Below are 19,979 nucleotides of genomic sequence, written 5' to 3' on the forward strand. Positions count from 1 at the left end.
GAATGCAGCAGTACACGCTCATTGGCTGGTGCGCCCGTTCCCCCTCGGCGCCCCTGATGTGCTGATAGGCGCGGCGGCCCGTCAGTCTGGCGCTCCGCCGTTGCCACGGTGAGGCGCGCGCTAGGGCCGGCGGCTCGCGATGGCCGGCGTGGAGCTGTTCTCGCATCCCGCGCTCCACACGCGCTACCGGGCCGGGCTCTGCTCCGCCGCGGCGCTGGCGCTGCTGCTCATCACGGTGTTCACCTATGTGCCGCCACTGCTGGTGGCCTACCGGAGCCACGGTGAGCGCCGCTCCACCCCACCCGGCACAGCACGGCACGGCCCGGGCCGGCGCGGTGCGGTCCTGAGGCCTCGCGCTGTCTCTGCCTGCAGGTTTCTGGCTGAAGCAGAGCGCCTACCTGGAGCAGCCCACTGTGCGGTTCCGGTACGAGGTGCTCTTTGTGGCCACCATCGGGCCTGGCCCGGGCAGCTTCTTGGCGTGGAGCACGTTCCCAGCATTCAACAGGCTCCAGGGGGACCGGCTGCGAGTCCCGCTCCTGTCGGTAGGCCTGCCCGGGGTGGGCCCGGCAGTGGTGGGGGGAAGTGGGGCTGGAGAGTGGGATCAGGGGATGAGTGCTGGTGGCGCCTGTGAGCAAGCAGCCTGTCGTGCGCTGCTGTCTTCAAGGAGCAGCAGCTTCATGCATTGCTCGTGACTCACAGCAAAATTCGCTTGGGGCAAGTGATGTTTAACAGTTCCAGTTTTATTCTTTCCCAGTGTTACAGAATCGTAGAATCATTTAGGTTGGAAAAGACCCTTAAGATGATGAAGTCCAACCATTACCCTAACACTGAGTCCACCACTAAACCACGTCCCTTAGCAACACTAGTGGTTTGCATGAACACATCAGTTTACTTTCCTCAAATCAGTTGCGTTGCTTTACCCCCTGCTGCCCTGCCATATGGCTTATCAAGACCTGAAGTTTGAAGGGATTGGTAGGTAGCCCCAGGTTTTGAAAGCAGGTATGTGCTTTGTAAAGCGTATAGCCTCTGCCCTGCAGCCGTTGTTCCTTCTGGGATTCAACAGTGGCAGTTATTTTTCTGTGTTACCTCTGTTATGAGTCCCGTTATGTTTGCAAATAGCTGAAGTGCTGGGCATTTGTGGCACAGAAGTGTAGCAAACCTGCACTCACAGCCAAGAATTGGCATACAGAGGCCATTGAGGGGCAGGCTGCAATGCTGCATGACCATCAGTCATGCATTCACACACGATGTGACAGAAGATCCAGCACTAAGGCATGCTTTGTAGCATGCAGTGGAGATGGAATGGCATAGGGCAGAAGAGACCTTGAAGTGTCTGATGAGCTTTCCCTCCCTGGGGGACATATGAGACATTGTGTAACAGACAAAAATGCAGGCTTCTTGCTTGTCTCTAGTCCTGTGTCTATAAAGTCAAGCAGCTTTTTATTGCTTTCCTTTTTTGTTTTTCTTTCTAACAGAAGTTCCCATCTTTAAAAAAAATCTTATTGACTCTTTTAGACTAGAGAAGAAGACAAAAATCAAGATGGCAAAATGGATCAGTTGCATTTTAAATTGGAACTTCCACTACAACCTACAGAGCACATAGTTGGTGTTCAGCTGATTCTGCTCTTTTCCTATCACCTTTATGTAAGCATTTTTAGTTTTATTTGTTGTGACATCTAGACCCAGTGTAATGTTCCAGCAGTGGTTACTCATTAGATTTTATTTATTTAATTATTTTTGGAAGCTATCTATTCTCTTGGGCTGTAGTGCAGCATAGAGAACAGAGTTGCACGTGGATGTCAGTGTGGGTGGCATCAGGAAATAACTGAGAGTCTTGCAGTAGGCAGAAGGATGTGCATTCTTACATACTGCTGTGTCTTGACATAACCAGTTAGTTTTCTAAGGTGAAGGGAAAGGCTGTTGCAGCAGCCTAAAACTAGAGATTTTGCTTACTTAATAACTCTTGAAACAATGGTAATCATCTTATGTATCTTGTAGCTGGGAGGGGTTTAGAAAGACTAAGGAACTTCTTTGTTTGGTCGTTATTGCAGAGCAATAGTCCTTAGCTGGATTTGACTGCTGAGTATTTTAAAGTGTGCCTTCAATTCATATATTTAGTCATCTTGCTGGTTTCCACATGTTATGGTAAGTCAAATCTTTCTGTTGTTAGCCACAGACTGTTGGACTTCACTGAATTTCCTGTGGAACTTTGTTTGGTTTATAAAGTTAGTTAACTAACAACTAAGGTAGTTGACTTAAAAAAAGGTAATTCATATTTCCTATTTGGTGTTCCCTTGTTTAGACTAATGTGATAATCTGAAACTTGGGAGACCAAAAAAATCAAATCCATGCAGAAAATCTGTAGATTCAAAGAGGTAGAAAAGTGTGTTGTGTTCTCCCCTCCTCTAAATTCTCTTTTCTTGTGTTCACCATTTTAGAGAATGTCAACGCTTGTGATGCAGACCATGGCTTTTCTTCAGTTTTTTTCTCCTGTGCCAGGGTCTCAGCTCTATGTGAACGGAGACCTGAAATTGAACCAGAGGCAATTACTTAACCATTGTGGACTGGATACCAGATACAATGTAAGGAAACTGTTTTTTCCTTCCCTATCTGTTTCCCCGCTCTCTTTATCCTCCTAGTACCTTAGGTGACACCCTAATTTTTATACTCCTGCACAGAGTGGACCCGAGAACTTTGGTGTTTTCTTGTTAGGCTGAAAGGTAGAAGAGGTTATTCTGCCAAGATGTTCAGTCTGATGTTTATATGCATTCCTTTATGGGCATGGTTACTTTGTGTAAGAAACTCAGTAGAATTACTTTCTCGAAGAGTGGACAAATAATGCAAGTGTCTCCTTGTTGTAATAGGTGTCTGTGGTCAACGGCACAAGTCCTTTTGCAAGTGACTATGATTTAACAAACATCATTGCAGCATATGGGGATAGAAATGGTAAGCCTGAATGTATAGCTGCGAATTACAGGACAACAGTAGTCAGCATATTAGCAGCTATTCTATGAGAATTTGGGTTCTGTATTAAGACTGGAAAGCCCCTTAACCTGGATGTTTCCTTTCCCCATTTTAGTGACAACAGTCTTTTCAGATCCCAACCCTGTTTGGATGACTGGAAGAGCAACAGATACACCATTTATCATTAATGCCACTATTCATTACCCAGTGGAAGTTATCTTATATCCTTTGAAAACTGCATAAACTGTGACGTAACTGCGTTGCGTTATTTGCGCCTTCACATATGGCCAAATGAAAACTCTTCTAGACTTGTTGCTAAACTTTTCCTTTGTTAGCTAAGCAAGCGCTATGGTTCTGTTTGCCTGTTCCTCCAGATGGTTCTGCTTGCATAACCATTTTTTGCCTTTTTCTAGAGGGAACCTGTGTTGCTTTCCAGCCTAACTAAACTGGCCTTTAAGGCAGTTTCTTAGCCATTCACAGTGAATATCCTTAGTAAGTCTTGCTCCTGCAGCACCTGCTGTCCCAATCTGTCATGGATGTCACTAGCAAAGCACAATACTGTATTCGGTGACCTAAAGCAAATCATTAGAAGTGTATGCAAGGTAAGCTCACCAAATAATAACACCTGCAGTGGATATGGCAAATCTCTTGCATGCGCAAACAGACCTGAATCTTTTTTTCTACAAAATAATTATTCGTTCATTACATTGTTTACTCAATTTCTTAGACAAGAACAAGCCTGTGTCTAAAAGAATCTGTATGGAGCACAGTTCTTGTTTGTTTACCTGCCTGAGTGTTACCAATAACTACTTTCTGGTGAGTCAGGGACAAAATAGGCACTTTCCACAGAATTGGTTTAAATGTCTCCTAGGACAGACGGTTCTGTGCAGCTTTTGTTATATACTACAATAAAAGGCTTTTAGAGGTTTCCGTGGCTCAAAGGCTTTGCGTTTGCCACACAAACTGATGTCTAATGAGTTTTGTACCTTTTCACGTCTGAGTTCCTTTGTTTCATCATTGCAGTGGTAGTATCAGAAGCTTCTTCATTAACACTCCTTGACTTTCTTTAAATATCAGCCAGGATTTTGGGAAATTATGAAATTTGCCTGGATCCAGTATGTCAGTATTCTCCTTATCTTTCTTTGGGTGTTTGGTAGGATTAAAATGTTTGTGTTCCAGAATCAGGTGTTGACTACAACTCCAATATCACCAGTTCTGCCAGTGTCTCCAGTACTGTCCTACAAACAGCACCAGTCCTGAGGGGATGCCTGAGAAGACTTTAAAGAATTGCAATTCAAAAATAGATACCTGCTTTTATTCTCTATATGCTTTTTACTTTGGAAGATGAGAACTTTGTGCGTTCCAAGTATGTTCTGTTCATGCTTCCTTTTTAAAATGAATGTTCATTCATCCGTTTCTCTTCACTGCTTTGGGACTGAAAATTTTAATAATTTTGGCAGTTAAAGAAGAACCTAATGATTTTTTTGCAACCGCAACTCACTTCAAAAAACAGTAGAAAGCAATGACACTGCTTTTGCATTATCTTAATTTTACTAAACCTTGAAGATTGAAAATAATATGCTAAGAGTAAGAACATAAGCCATTTTTACTGTTCTGTAGATTAATTCACTGCTGAGTTAGAGTTCTGTCAGGAGCTATTTGTACGTGCATTTGTGTGCACTATGAATTGAACAAATATAAGGAATGTGAAAAAATGTATGGATGAGTTGGTGTCAGAGCCACACTTTAACTGTGGCTATACAATGCTCACTGATTTAGTTATTAAATTGGATGATGGGCAAATTGAAGGTTGATATGAGAAACTGGGTAGTGGATGATAGTGTCTGCAAGGTTTGCACAATCATTTACTATTGGCATTACTACTGTAGCACTAGATGATTAATTGAATTGGGAATAGTAAAACAGAGAAGACTGGTATTTATTTAAAGAAAACTAACAACAAAAAAACCTACCAGAGAAGCTTCAAAGCAAGTGAATAATTACTTTCAGAACTTAAATGATAACTTAGAACTGATAAAAATTAAATCAATTCTAATCACCTGTGGAGTACTGAAATACTGTGTCATAGAATCATAGAATGGTTAGGGTTGGAAGGGATCTCAAAGATCATCTAGTTCCAACCCCCCTGCCATGGGCAGGGAAATCCTCCACTACACCAGGTTGCCCAAAGCCTCATCCAACCTGGCCTTGAACACCTCCAGGGATGGGGCATCCACAACTTCTCTGGGCAACCTGTTCCAGTAGGTTGCCCCTCATTCTTGATTAGGCGGGTAGGGTGGTGGTGGTAGGGAATATTGTTTAATTTTATTTTCTCTTTCTGGGCTTATTTTTTATATCATCTAAAACAATTCCAGATGCTAGTTAACAAAATTCTGATTGTCTTTGGTTCTCTTGAACTCTTAAGACATGGTGCAGCTATGAAATGTGAAAGAGCAACTTGTACATCAGTACCCCATTTTTTGGCTATTGTCCTCTGGAACTAAACATCCTGGCAGTTTGGAGAGCTGCCTATTCCTTTTCCTTTTCTCCTTCTCAGAATGGACAGCTTCTTTTTGAACTTCTGTTTAAATTTATTTTAAACTTTATGGTCTTGCAGATTGCGTTTCTCCCAGCTTTTACAGGCTGGATGGACTCCAGCCTGTTCTTCAGTGCAAGTGACAGATGAACGTGGGGAGCCCTGTCTTGGTTATTCAACACACTTTGGTGCTTGTGGAACTTATGTATACATGTGAATTGTAAATTATTGCAAGGAGTATTCACTGTATATACACGTATATATACATTTTGGTTTGAAATCTCCAGTTTGCTCTTTGATTTTTGAAGTCTGTACCTGGCAGCCTAGGACCACTGATAATTGGCTTTGTATCAGAGTGCACAGAGTCAAAGCAACTGTCTACTGCTGTTTAGTGTTTCTAGGTGCCAAACAGGATGAAAAAAGAGGCCCATGAGCTTGTTTCCCCGTTATCTCAAGCTGATGTACATCTGCTCTGCTGTAGTCTCAGCTCTTCTCCCTTGCAGTGGTGATAGTGCTCGTGTGACTGCATGAGTTAATTCAGGGAGATTGTTATGGAGTTCGTTTGTTTGATCATTGCCAAATACACTCACTTTTTCAGACAAGTCAGTTCCCCGAATGAACTTGGTATGTGTGGGCACAAGGATTACAGTGGGCGTAATCAAGAGATAGAAATCTCTGGAGAGACCATAGAACCCCATTGCAAGGGTTTGAGCTGTTGTACTCCCAGAAAAATGGAATATGTTACAGTCCTCTAAGCTGAACAAAAACCTGTTTAAGGTAGCAACATTAAGGATAATGGCAGAAAACAACAATAATACTGAGAGACTCCATGATCACTCTCACACTCTTCCTCCTATTGTATCCTTCGACATTAAGTTATGACAAATGATGCTGTTCCAAGCAACAGTTCAGTGAAGGCATGTGAGAAGAAATGGTGAATAGGTCTGGTTCAGGAAATACAGAGAAAAATATCCTTATGTTCTATTTTCATTTTGAATGAGAAAGCTGGAAAAAATCCTCTACAGTAATTTAAGAGGAGAACTATTTCAGTTAAAAGGAGGAAATAAAAAAGAGTTGATTGCTTGTAGATGGCATGTAACTGTTTAGTATGACCTCAAGCAATCCCTCAGTTTCTTTTCCAAGAGTTTTTTTTTCACAACTGGGACTGGTAAGTGAATGCAGTGTGAAAGGAGCAGTTAAGGCAGATGTGACTACAACAGGGAAAAAAACCTGTTGGTGCTATCTCTGCTGTGGTAACTTCCTGGATCACTTACACTGTCCAGAGTTCTTGGTTCATAGTTCTGACTCCTTTTTCAGCCTTGGAGAGGCACTCTACTTCTGTAAGTAACGAAGCAACAGAAAAAAAAAAGAAAAAGGTAAGTTAGATTTTATGGCTATAGCAATAAACAGAAGTATAAGGAAAAATACCCGAGAATCCACTGCAACTAGCATTAATGGAGCTTTAGGAAGGAGGAGTTTTCCTGGAAGGCTCTCTGTAAGGACTCTTCCTTTAGCTTGCTAAGCAACAGAAAATAAAACGACCAATAAAAATACCACTGCAAACCACCACAGTGCTACTGCACGGATCTTCCGTGTAGACATATGCCAAAGAGCAAACTAAATGCTTTTCATTGAGGAAGGACAGAGAGGCATGTTAGGATTAATCAAGTTTCTGTACGTGGCTCTGCAAGAGGAAAAAGTAAGTAGCTGATTAAAAGTCCTGTGTGTAAACGCAAGTGTGAATGTGGACATGTAAGAGCCATTCTTCGGTAGTTTTTAAAGGCGTGACAAGATACTAGGATGGGAGAAGCCACCTCTATGCTTATTTCTTAGCTAGCCAAGCAGCCCGTGTGTGAAGGCGGGATCTTTCACCGCTCTCACGAGGCCCGCAGGATGCGCCAGGGCCTGCGGGCCGCCCGGAGGGGGAGGCGGCGGCGCGAGATGCGGCAGGCAGGCCCAGGGCGCTGCGGAGGGCCGTGGAGACGAGGGCGCGTGCCGGAGGCCGCTAGGCGGTGCAGCGGGCCGGCCCCTGTGAGGCTGCCGGGACCCTACGGGCCGGGCGGCATCCGCCCGTGGTGCAGCGCCTGAGCCGTGGGCTGGCGTTCCCCGGCGGCTAGCCGCCGTCTGCTGGCGGCGGGGCGGGCACGGCCGCCCAGCCCAGCCGCTACCGCTCGAGCGGCCGGGTGCTCTGCTGGGCGTGGGGCGGGGCGGGCGGGACGCCGCTGCCAGTCTGCGCCTCTGCCTGGGGATGCTCCGAGTGCGGGGCGGATCGGTTCCTTTCCGGGCTCCTCCCGCTGCCCCGGCGCCTCGGCCACGTCTGAAAGCGGCTCATTGTCTTTGTAGGCAGCTCGGATCCGCGGCGGTGTCGGGAGGCGGCGGAAAGGTAAGGGCAGGCCGATGGGAGGGGGTTATCCCGCAGGACTCATCGTCCCGGTCGGCGAGCCGGACGATGACAGACGTTTTTCTCGGTGTCTAACAGCGGGGTTTTTAATCACTTTCCCTACGTTTCGGAGAATGTTTTAAAGCCGTTCACGACCACCCCTACTCGTGCTGGTGAAGTAGCGGTAATAGCCGGTGCGGCGGAGCCGCGGCCCGTGCCCGCAGCGGTGCCGGTGTAGCGCGGTCCCGTGCCGGGCGTTCCTTCAGGCGTAGTCAATTGTTGACAGAGGTAAAGCTGTTGAAAATCAGACTCTTCTCTTGTGTCCCCCCGTCCCCGTCCCCCCCCATCTCCCCGAGAACATGACTGATGCGGGTTAAGGTGGTTTTGTTTACTGAAGTTAGATGATGAAATCAGGTGCTTTAGTGAGCATTTACCGTCATTCGGGAAATTCCTTCCCATTTTTCTACTGTGTCCAGCCTCTGTTTCTAGGTGAAAGTGACATACTGGACCAAAGAATTTGTCGTTATTTCTTAGTTGCAGCGATTGCTTCAGTGGGGCACATCTCTGCCCATTCGCCCTCACACTCTTTGAATTTGAGGACACTATTGTATCAGTGCAGGCAAAGTCTCAAGTGAACAGCATTCAGTCACTGCGAATGTCTCTTTGTCATCGCAGTTTTGCTATCCTTAAAAATAGTAAAAAATTCTAACAAAAATTGCAACTGAGCAGACCTAATTTCTTGAACGCTGGTAATTCTAGTAGCTGAAAACACTTAGTGATCTTCAGCTGCATCGCATGGAGAAATAGATGTTGTAGGGCTGTGCCTCAACACTGCCATTTGTTCAGGCCGGACAACTTTATCTAAGTCCAAACAATATAAAGGAAAAAAAAAGTCCAATACCTTTTTTTAAAAAAATGTTTTTTGTGGTGGTATCATAAAATCTATGGTATGTTTTATTGTATTATAAAGTATTTAAGCCTGATGATTACCTGGAAGCGACTTTTCCAATCTCATTTTCCACTAGATTGTAAAAGGAAGTACATTTTCAAAAGCTAAATTAACACTCAGCTGAAATGCTAATGTTTGATTACAGTATGTTTACTGTACTTTTATTATTTCTGTTGCAGTTTTACTGTTGTATTAAAAATTTAAGCAGGCTTATTAATTCTTTCAACTATTTAGCAATGATCAGCTGTTGGGAAGACTTATAACTCTTTTTGAAGTATCAGTGGTTATAGAAGGCACCCTCCAAACTAACTTTTTCTTTCCCCATTCAAAGACCAATCTGCATATTGTTGGGAATACAGTAAGCTTTTGTTTTATGAAGATGTGTCATTTCTAGCTGTGGAAAAAGCGTGGAAAGTGACATTTTGTCAGCTGAGTGATTTATAGCAAGAATTACGAGTAATATTGTTCATTTTTCTTGGACCAGCTTTGTCGTGTTCCTGTGTTTCACTTTTTTAAGCAGCAAACCAAGTTTCTAATGTTAGCTCATAGAAGCCATGCTGGTGGTGGTTTCATTGGAGCGATGTCTTACAGGTGAAGTATGTAGTGAGTAAACTTCTTCATAAGGTATAGTAGATCTTCAGGTGGTCTTTGCTCTGTTTATCACACCACACGGTATTTTACAGTTCTTTAAAATGCATAATGACATTTACTATTATCATGCTTTTCACAGTCACTACTGAGGTGTTTTGGTGAGTTGTAAGTACATAAATTATACTAGCCTGTATGATTGCTGTGAAGGTCAGCATTTAGTGTATGACAAGCATACATGACAATCATTTTTGGCTAGAAAAAGGTTAAACGTGAATTTTTCAGTGGAAGACATCAATCTAGGAAATTAACTGAATGTGAATTTTTGTATTTTGTGGAAGTTGAAGTAATTTCTGTGTAATCTATAAAGACTTTGTCTTTAAAAGTGCTTCATGAACTGTTTTAAATGAAAGCATGCTGGAAATTTTCTCGCACACAAAATGGCCGGGGAAGTCTTCGACGAAGACAGCTAAGATTCAGTTGCTCAGAAGTCATTTTAGGGGAGCAGGTAGTTGTAATTTTTTTCTCTCAGTTGTTTTGCTTTATTTCAGCCAGATTTTTCAGTCTTCCTGCAACAGACCCAGAGCTGTTTGTTCTGAGGGAGTCTTTCATTCCAGCCTTTTGTCTCAAGCTCAAAGAGAGCCCATGTTTCTGTACAGCTCTAATGTGAGACACTCTTTTTGTCTCTCTACAGTCTTTTTAGTATCCCAGAAAATTGAGCAGCATAATAGGAGGGGTTTGTTTGTTTGGTTTTCAGCTAAAGTTAATTTTTGTTCATTTACTTCAGGTTGAATTCTGTACTGAAAGGAGGTTCACTGAGCAATTATGCTCCTTTGATTGCTGACCTGCAAATATCTAATTACTCCATTCCAACATTACTTGTTTTATGTGACAAACAAATAGAAGTCCCCAAAAGCAAGAGCTAAATGATCATCCACTGCACAATTTATTTCTTTCCTCCTCTGTTCTTTTCTACCGTCTGGGTCTGAAGAGTGCTCTGTTCAAAAAGCAAGCTTTCTGGGATCGATACTCTTGTTCACTGTATTTTTACCCTGCCTGGTAAAACTGGATAGCTTTCTGTAATATATCTAGTCTCTTGGCAAGCAATGGCAGATGCTAGTGGCCCTGCAGCTCAGCATTCTATCAGAGCCAGTTTAAGTGATGAAGAAAACGGTTGTTCTGTTGGCCAGTTTGTATAATTAATTTCATTTGCACAATACATAAGAATAGTTTATTCTGGGGCAGACCCAGGGTTCATCTAGTCCAGGATCTTGTTTGCATTAGTAGGCGTTAGCAGACAAGTCCACGGACAGAGCTTGGCTCAGGGCTGTCAACTAAACCATATGTGCAGATGCTTTTTAGATCACATTTTGAACGTTGACATTGGCTTGTGAAGAGATGATTCTGCCTCAAGGATTTGTTAGAATTAGTCTTTTTGATTATTCTGCTATTTGCCAGAGCTCTCCTTGAAGAAATAGTGTCACAAAAGAAGTAATACTACTGTCACAGAAAAGGAATAACATTGTAACTGATATTAAAATAATTTCTGCTTAACAGTATTCATTACATACAAGAGCATGTATTGCGATACCAGCAACTATTGCAATACTGCAAACGTCTCAGCTGAGAGGTGTTGGAGTGCTCTGTGCTGCAACTCGGCGTCCCTCAGTCTGTTTTTCTGTCTCTTGTAGCTCCCTCGCCGCTTCTGGTCAGTCTGATCTCGTGAGTCAATGAGGAGGTGGTTGCTGGAGGGTTTGTCACTGAGATGGCCGCTGAGGTGGCAGGAGTGCTCGGACAGCCGCCCCGCTGGTGCTGCTCTCTTTCCCCCCGTGTTGTCAGTCAGCAGCCCTGCTCCAGTCAGCAGGTGCAGCGACGAGAAGCAATGCTGGGAAGCCAAGAAGGAAGAACGAGCCCCTTTTTAGCTCTCCTGAGGGGAGGTTGGGATAGGCAGGCAGTGCCGCCGAGCTGCGGGCGGCGGAGGAGAGCACTGACAAAAAGAGGGATGAGGCAATGCGAAGCAAGTCACAGACCAGCGTTTCACCTAGTAAGTAGTGAAGCTTTGGCGTATGGCCTTTCTGTGCTGAAGGAGCGAGCTGGGCTATCAGCACCCTCCGGTGAGTCTTGTGGTGGAACAAACAGAGGATATGAACAGCCCGTATCACAAAGTCCGGTCCCTCACGATTAAGGCAATGACACCGTGTAATCTATTCAGTAGATTTGTGTATATATATGTGGGTGTGTATATATATCCAGCAACTTTATGGGAGGGCGATTCTTCAGGGTGTTCAAGAGCTGCTTTCTGCTGCAGCTAACATTTGTCAAAAATCGTGAAAGAGCTTGGTGGTTTATAAAGTTGCACATTAAAGGGCTGTAAGTTTAACCCAGGCTGAAAGCACCTTAACTGCAGAATGCAATTCCAAATGGTAAAAGAATACTTACGTGCAGATCGGATTATGCGTGCCTAATGTGAGAAATGCAGAAATAAAAGGTGCTGTTTACAGCGAAAATCCAGTGAACTGGATGTGTGTGTTGGCCTCATGCACCGGAAACTGCCTGAGAGAATACTCTTACAGATGCTGCCTTTTTTTTGGTGTAATTATTAATTTCTTGGTGTTGTCTGCGTGTGTGCATTTTCCTTGGAAATATCTCAAGTTTCCCAAAAGGGTAGAAGATGAATCTTGAAAACTGAAAACGGGTATCTACTTAGTGCTTTACTTCGATATCACGCTTTTTTCTTGCACTTTATATCATACTGAAGAATAGAGAAATATATTAGCTGCAGTCATTTTACATATTATTTGTAGTGGGCAGGTTAATTCAGACCCAAGGTATGGACTAGTACTCACGTTAGCTATTTTTTTTGTTGGCACAGTATTGTCTGCAACAGTACTTGGGTGGGAATCAGAGCAACGAGAGGTCTAAGAGGCAGTCAACGCAGATGTGAATTTAAAAACCCTGGCTTTTGGTTTGACATCTATACTTCCCACGCCTTGCCAATAAGGTATAAAGAACAGTGTTTGCATTTCTGCAGAGAGCTTAGAGTGGAGCAGCATTTCTGTGTAGTTAGAGTAGAAAGATATTATTTAAAAAGCATCATTGAGTCTCTAAAAGCTATGTAATGGGTTAGACTGTGTTGAGCTGAAGAATGCAGTCTGCAGCAAATGGCTTATGTTTTGCAGGTAAGAAAAAGATTTGAGGTAGTTATGGCTGGCTGGCTTTCAGGCATCGAATATATTTCAGGAAAACTCCTTGAACTAGCAAATGCAACTGCTCTTGCACTTTTGCTTCGATTCTTTCATCACTTCTGTTTGGCGAAGTGTCAGTGCAGGCCACTGGATTGCTGATAATCCTCACAGCGTAGAGAAACCCGTAGATGCTTCTGGTGACATAATATGCAAAAATTCAGTCTTTGAACAAGGCAAATTTTAGCTATGAAGAATGGCCGTGCTGAATTAAACAAAATGTTTATCTATCTGCTCTTGTGCCTGAGAGTAGCAAGCAGTGGATTGTTAGGGAAAAAGTTAAATAGTACAGGAAACATGAGTTCTAGTATAACTCAGTCTTCACTGGCAACCACTTGAACCACACCACCCAAATCACAGAGGATGCTCTCTGGGTCTGGGAGAGTGAAGAACCACCCAGGGTAGGAGTAGATCAGGTCCGGGAACACCTAGAGAACCTGAAGGTGCACAAGTCCGTGGCACCTGATGAGATACATCCACGGGTCCTGAAGGAACTGGCGGCTGAAGTTGCTAGGCCACTAGCCATCATATTTGAGAGGTCCTGGCAGTCTGGTGAGGTTCCTACAGATTGGAAATGGGCCAACGTAACCCCCATCTTTAAAAAAGGGACCAAGGACAACCCAGGAAACTACAGACCAGTCAGCCTTACCTCTGTGCCAGGTAAAATCATGAAACAGATTCTCCTGGTAGCTGTACTAAGGCACATAAAAAATAACCAAGTGGTTGATGACAGCCAGCATGGCTTCACTAGGGGCAAGTCATGCCTGACTAATTTAGTGGCCTTCTACGACAAAGCTACAGCGCTGGTTGACATGGGTAAAGCAACGGATGTCGTTTTCCTGGACTCGTGCAAGGCATTTGACACTGTCCCACATGACATCCTTGTCTCTAAAATGGTGAGACACGGATTTGACAGATGGACCACTCGGTGGATAAAGAACTGGCTGGGTGGTCGCACTCAAAGAGTTGTGGTCAATGGTGCGATGTCTACATGGAGACAAGTGTCAAATGGTGTCCCTCAGGGGTCTGTTCTGGGTCCAGCGCTGTTCAACATCTTTGTCAGCGACATGGATGATGGCATTGAGTGTATCCTCAGTAAGTTTGCCGATGACACCAAGTTGTGTGGTGCCGTGGACTCACTTGAGGGAAGAGATGCCATCCAGAGGGACCTTGATAGGCTTGAGAAATGGGCCAGCGCAAACTGCATGAGCTTCAACAAGTCAAAATGCAAGGTCCTTCACCTGGGTCGGGCCAATCCTAGGCACAAATACAAACTGGGCACAGAGTGGGTTGAGAGTAGCCCTGAAGAGAAGGATTTGGGGTTGTTTATAGATGAGAAGCTCAACATGAGCCGGCAGTGCGCTCATGCGGCCCAGAAGGCCAACCGCATCCTGGGATGTATCAAGAGAAGCGTGGTCAAGAGAGGTGATTCTCCCCCTTTACTCTGCTCTTGTGAGACCCCACCTCGAATACTGCGTCCAGCTCTGGTGTCCCCACCATAAGAGAGACATAGATCTGTTGGAGCGTGTTCAGAGGAGGGCCACAAAGATGATCCAGGGGCTGGGGCACCTCTGCTACGAGGACAGGTTGCAGGAGCTGGGATTGTTCAGCCTTGAAAAGAGAAGACTTCGGGGGACCTAATAGCTGCCTTCCAATACCTGAAGGGAACTTACAGGAAGGCTGAGGAGGGACTTTTTACAAGAGTGTCCACTGATAGGACAAGGGGAAATGGGTTTAAGTTGAAGGAGAACAGATTTAGATTAGATCTTAGAAAGAAATTCTTCAGTATGAGGGTGGTAAGACTTTGGAATAAATTGCCCAGAGAAGTTGTGGATGCCCCCTCTCTGGAGGTGTTTTAAGGCCAGGTTGGACGGAGCCTTGAGTAGCCTGGTCTAGTTGAGAGGCGTCCCTGCCCATGACAGGGAGGTTGGATTAGATGATCTCTGAGGTCCCTTCCAGCCTATGCCAGTCTATGATTCTATGATACTGACTGCTTACAAGTGGAATCCGCAAAAGTAAGAGCACAAAGGGTTAGGTGCCAAAAACCTTCAATAAAAGGTTGCGAGGAGTACATGTGGCTTGAACTTTGACTTCAAAGTAAAACAGAAGTCCGTGTGGAGTTGACATGCCTAAAATTTTCCAGGAGTTACCTGCAGATTAATTCTAATTTACAAATGGATAATTCCCTAAATGCAAACTCAAGAGTATTCAGTCATGAGGTATATGTGCTCCAGCCCAAACACACACGTCAGCTACTTTTTCATTTAACATCTGTGGCCAGATGCAGCTTCAGGGGGTGAGTTTTCACCCTTCTCTTGCAATGTAGAAAACAGAGGATTGTACGCAAGCATCAATTGGTGTAGCACCCTACCGTCACCACAGGGTACAGCACTCACATTAGTTCTTATGAAGATGATTTTTATTTCAGTAGCCACAGTTACTGATGTTCCCGTCTACTCCTTTTAAGGGATAGAAGACCTTGTAATGTTAAACTGAAATTGAAACACAGTGGAGCAATTCAGAAAGATTTTTTTTCCCCTCGGCAGTATTTGCCAGATTTCAAGTTGAGGGCTTTGTGTATTTTGTAGATTTTTTTTTTCTGTAACAGTTGAGCTGCATCAACCCAAAGTTTCCTTCAGTGTCAAACATTTGCTCCAGCCTTATATCTGCTGTGATCTTGCTGTCATGCATTACTTTTTTTCAGTTTCCAATCCGTTGTCACCTGCAGGTGATCATCTCCCAGTGCCACTGATTAAGGAAGCAAATAGTGCTGAATACATACATGCATATTTGAAGAAAGGTTTTACTAACGCAATAGTTTGTATTGTTTAAGTTTTATCATTATTGTGCTACTGGAGCAATGGTTCACCAGCATTTTCCTTCTCTTTTTCAGCTTTTTTAGCTGCTTTTCCTCGGTGAGAATGGCAAGGATCCGGATTCCTAGCATAATCGTTATACTTTTTGTTACGGTTCAGACTGGATTCTTACTCTTCATGTATGCCCGGTACAGTAGCTTCATGCCTCAGTCTGAGGAGAAACCATCTCAAGTCCACGTCCTCATTCTCTCCTCCTGGCGGTCAGGATCTTCTTTTGTTGGTCAACTTTTCAGCCAGCATCCCAGCGTCTTCTACCTGATGGAGCCTGCGTGGCATGTGTGGGTTACAATGTATCAGAATAGTGCCAAGGTCTTGCACATGGCAGTGCGGGACTTAGTCAGGTCGGTCTTTCTGTGTGACATGTCTGTGTTTGATGCTTACATGCCTTGGAAAAGAAACTTATCTGATCTTTTCCAGTGGGCAGTGAGTCGGGCTCTGTGTTCATCTCCTGCTTGTGACTCCTTTCAACGTACTGACATAACCAGTGAAATGGCATGCAAGACTCTTTGTGGACGGTACCCATTCAGTAAGGTGGAGGAAGCCTGTAAAACTTACAGCCATGTTGTCATCAAGGAGGTCCGATTCTTTGACTTGAAGGTCCTCTACCCCCTTCTCACTGATCCATCCCTGAATCTCAAAATTATTCATTTAGTCCGTGACCCCAGGGCAGTCGTCAAGTCACGGGAACAATCGGTCAAAGCATTAGCCCGTGACAATGGAATTGTTTTGAGTACCAATGGCACTAAAGTGGAAGACAGCAAATACAAAGTAATGCAAGAGATTTGTAGAAGTCATGTTCAGATTTATGAAACGGCTACTCTAAAACCACCTAATTTCCTTAAAGATCGCTATTTAATGATCCGTTTTGAAGATCTGGTAAGAGATCCATTATCAGAAATCTCAGAAATGTACAAATTTGCAGATCTGCATTTGACCCCCACCCTCAAAAGCTGGATCTATAACATCACACATGGACAGGGATCAGGAAAAAAAAAAGAAGCCTTCAAAATCACATCTCGAGATGCAGTTAGCGTTTCACAGGCCTGGAGAAATGTTCTTTCCTTCCAGAAAATTAAGAAAATACAGGAAGTTTGCAAAGGTGCTATAAACATGCTTGGCTATCAGCTGGTGGATTCAGAAAAAGAACAAAGAGATCTGTCATTGGATTTAGTGTTGCCAAGACGACAAAATCAATTCAGTTGGTCATCATTTAATCCAAAGCACTGAGACGTTATTTTTGAGAGGTTGGGGGTGGGGGTGGTAGATGGTTGAGTATTTGTCTACTGTGTAGCATATAGGTAACTTGAAAATCCTCGGCTGATGAGTTTAACTATCTTCCTGTCTGCTGTTTTTCTGTAATAGAAGGAGTTTTTTTCCTGAGTTTCTTACACTGCAAAAACAAACAAAAAAAGCATAAGAAATGCCACAAGATACTTGACAGATTGCAGATTTACAGCTGAGCTGTGCTTTTCTCAGCGTTGTTTTAAAAGTATAATTTAAGTACTTTCTATTAAAAGATGAATTGTCAAATATGTCTTTGTTTGTTGATAATAGTTCACCTCTGTTTTGGTGCTTTAATATTTAAGAATCTCAGTTCTGTATTTGTATAAATGGAACAAAGCAGAAACTAAATTCCTTCACTTTCTTCCAGAATTGCTTGACTTCTGACTTTAAAGTTGTTGTGCAGTTGTGTATTTTTTTTTTAGACTTCTCTTGATGTTTTAAATTTTAACATAGCAGTTCTCCAAGAGCTGGGGCAACTGCAGCAGTTCTGTTGTAAAAGGCTTAAGCAGGAACTTAATTTCTTGATAGACTTTTCAGTGCTTTCCTTGGAATGGAAGAGTTTGCAATCAGATACTCAAATGCAATATTGTCATGGAGTGTAAAAAGCAAGAGAGATGAAGAAACTTTGAGCAGAATCATTGTGGAAATAGCTTGTTAATGCCACCCCAGTCGTGCGTTCTAACGCTGCGACACAGAGTAGACACACACTTGCTCCTGCAGTGCGATTTGTACCATTATCCTCTCTCTTCAGAACTACAAGTTGTTGTTAATGGAGATCATTGAGAAATGTAAGGTGCCTTAGAAATATGCATATTGATTATACTGCTGTATGGAAGTAATCAATTCAAACAATTTTGATAGTAAAGATAAACACTTGTGTATGGTGCTTTTGTTCGGTTTTATTTTTATTTTTTTTAATACAGCACATCTCAGGATGGACAATACATTCTATGATCTGCCAAAGGCTGAAGACAGCCTGGTGCCTGAGCAGTTAGGTAGCTTAGAGTAGAAATGCTCACAATGTGGTTAATAGGCTAAAACCATGTCTGGTTTACATAATGAACATTTCCCTGTCTGTATCTGTTGAGTTTTACCCTCATTCTGGACACTCCGTGTGCCATCTGCTGGCTATCCTGGATAGCACAAACGTTTGTTGGTACTGCACATGAATTAGCGCACACAGTGTGGGCAGGTAGGTTCAGTTGAAATGCAGCTTAGTACAATCCTGTGTATTGGTTCTTGCATATGGTCACATTTGAACGGTGGCTATAACCAAGCTTATAAACAGCAACCGTATAGTGTTTATGACATCTTACGGTTCTGCACACTCACAAATGAAGGGAAAGTGTTTTAACCTGTGAGCAGAGATTACTTGGGTTCTCTTGACTGTTTTCCTGCTCAGATGTGCTTTGTTTTTTCTTATGTGAAACTGAGGGTTTGGAGATTTTCTTGTGCGGTCGTTTTTGGTTTTTTTTTACCAGTTTCCTGTTGAGGGTTTCTCACTCGGGTCTTGTGGTTTACTTGTTAATTTTGTAGGGCTGTGCCAGGGTCTATTTGGGACAATGGAGCTCTAGCCAAGCATTGCTTGCTGGGACTAGAACTGTGACTGCCGCTGTGGAGAAAGTGAACTGGGACTGGGGGGTGTCCCTGCATCTGGGAACGTCTTGGGAAACGTGAAACAAACGGTGGGGAGGCTAGAACGCTGGGACAGCGGGAGCTGTACTAAGGCTGTGAAGGGTAGTGTGTAGCCATGAAAAGGGGAAAGTGGCGCTGGGTCTATGCACCGTGACTCGCCTGTGACAGACCGCGGTTCAGCTCCTACTCTATCCCAGACACCGCTCCCCTGGAGCTCTCCGAGCACCACCCTACGCCTCTGGCACGGTCCCGAGCTGCCCCCGACTCCTACCCCGCACCTCTCCCCTAGGACTGCCGTGACCTTCCCATTCGCAAGGCTCCAACCTGACCCAAGTACCTCCCAGCACTACGCCGACCCTTCGGAGAGCTTCCTCCGCCTTTCCCAACCGCCTACCCGGCGTACCGGCCACCCCTTCCTTTGGCAGGGAAAGCGGCTCCTCTGGCCTCGGGGCTCGCGTCGGGGGTCTGTGAAGCGCGAGAAACGGGGGTGACTCGTCGTCGAGGGGAGAATCAGCCTGTGGGAAAAATGGGAATCCAATATCCCTTTCCTCTTCCGCAGCTCCCCGTGCTTGTCGGCCCGTGTTCCTACGGCACAGCCCTGTACCCGGGACAGCCCGGCCCCGCGGCTCCGCGGAGATGCCCCTGGCCGCGGATGCCGTGTGTGCGCCCCCTGTGCGTGGCGGGGGGAGGTTGAGAGGGGGCAGGAAGGGAGGCGGCCGCGGGATGGGACCGGCGGCGGGACGGAGGCAACCTCTGCCCCGGGCGTCCGCCTTCGCACCCTCTTCCCAGTTCGGAATGGGACGGGGTCAGACGCACCGAGAGAGCTCCGGGACGGCTTCTCACGGCCGGGCGGAGAGCAGCACTCGCCACCGGCGGGGCCGGGCTCAGCACCAAGCGTCGGAAGGGGTAGCAGCGGTAATCTGCAGGAGCGACTCGGCTTGAGCTAGCGGGAGGTGTCAGAGCGAAAAGGGACGAGAACCGCCCCAGAGCTAAAACTACCTGCAGCTGTAATGAGCAGGAGCTGCAATTGGCTGGAGTATCTATCAGCTGGACTGTACTCCCAGCACGGCTGAAAAGCAGCCAAGTGCAGGCAGGGCTGTCCCCAGCAAGGAGCTCCAAGCAAAACGAGAGGCTATGTTTAAAAATTAGTTTCCTCACAAATGCATAAGTCAATAAATTGAGTTATGATTATTAAAACCATAAAAATGACACCGGTTTTTCAGATCTGGATGGTTTCCAAAAATGTATTCATCGCATGTAAATGCTATTGGGATGCAGATCACCGCTTCATACTCTGCAAGACAATATGCTGAGACAGGGATGAGATCCAAAAGGAAAAAAAAGAGACAAGGTCATGGTTTTGTTGTTTATTTGGATTTTGTTTTTTTATTTTTTAAGGAGTGCAATGTTGACTGCTGCCAGCCTATAGAGCTCTCTTGCTGCCTGACCTCTCTTTTTCAGAAGGTGGTGGTGAACTACCACCATTTCAGTGTTGTCATCCTTTCTTCTGCCACAAAAGCATGAG

The 19,979-nt window shown here is 44.6% G+C and overlaps 2 protein-coding genes across 4 annotated transcripts; both read left to right on the forward strand.

Annotated features, from left to right (window-relative positions):
• The first annotated feature begins 139 nt into the window (after positions 1-139).
• Positions 140-4,224, forward strand: TMEM231 (transmembrane protein 231). Its single transcript, XM_086621078.1, has 7 exons — positions 140-281; positions 373-542; positions 1,516-1,644; positions 2,439-2,582; positions 2,865-2,946; positions 3,080-3,185; positions 4,035-4,224. Exons 1-7 carry the CDS (start codon positions 140-142, stop codon positions 4,222-4,224), a joined length of 963 nt encoding a protein of 320 aa, XP_086477204.1.
• Positions 4,225-4,281: 57 nt separating this feature from the next.
• Positions 4,282-17,695, forward strand: LOC104382756 (carbohydrate sulfotransferase 5). Of its 3 annotated transcripts, none has more exons than XM_086621076.1 (2): positions 4,282-4,330; positions 15,553-17,695. In XM_086621076.1, the coding sequence occupies exons 1-2, from the start codon at positions 4,290-4,292 to the stop codon at positions 16,760-16,762; spliced, it is 1,251 nt and encodes a 416-aa protein (XP_086477202.1). In that variant the 5' UTR covers positions 4,282-4,289; the 3' UTR covers positions 16,763-17,695. The 3 variants fall into 3 exon arrangements, with proteins under 3 accessions (XP_086477202.1, XP_086477201.1, XP_086477203.1); XM_086621075.1 differs by lacking the exon at positions 4,282-4,330 and adding an exon at positions 7,749-7,896 and having other exon boundaries at positions 15,552-17,695; XM_086621077.1 differs by lacking the exon at positions 4,282-4,330 and adding an exon at positions 7,831-7,883.
• The last annotated feature ends 2,284 nt before the right edge of the window (positions 17,696-19,979 follow it).

Source organism: Tauraco erythrolophus, chromosome 15, assembly GCF_009769465.1.
Source record: "Tauraco erythrolophus isolate bTauEry1 chromosome 15, bTauEry1.pri, whole genome shotgun sequence".
NCBI lineage: Eukaryota > Metazoa > Chordata > Aves > Musophagiformes > Musophagidae > Tauraco > Tauraco erythrolophus.

Coding starts and splice junctions, on each gene's coding strand:
- TMEM231 (XM_086621078.1), top strand. CDS start 140: ATGGCCGGCGTGGAGCTGTTCTCGCATCCCGCGCTCCACACGCGCTAC. Junction 282..372: donor GGTGGCCTACCGGAGCCACG/GTGAGCGCCGCT, acceptor CTCTGCCTGCAG/GTTTCTGGCTGAAGCAGAGC. Junction 1,645..2,438: donor TCTTTTCCTATCACCTTTAT/GTAAGCATTTTT, acceptor TCACCATTTTAG/AGAATGTCAACGCTTGTGAT.
- LOC104382756 (XM_086621075.1), top strand. CDS start 7,749: ATGCTCCGAGTGCGGGGCGGATCGGTTCCTTTCCGGGCTCCTCCCGCT. Junction 7,897..15,551: donor CGGAAAGGTAAGGGCAGGCC/GATGGGAGGGGG, acceptor TTCTCTTTTTCA/GCTTTTTTAGCTGCTTTTCC.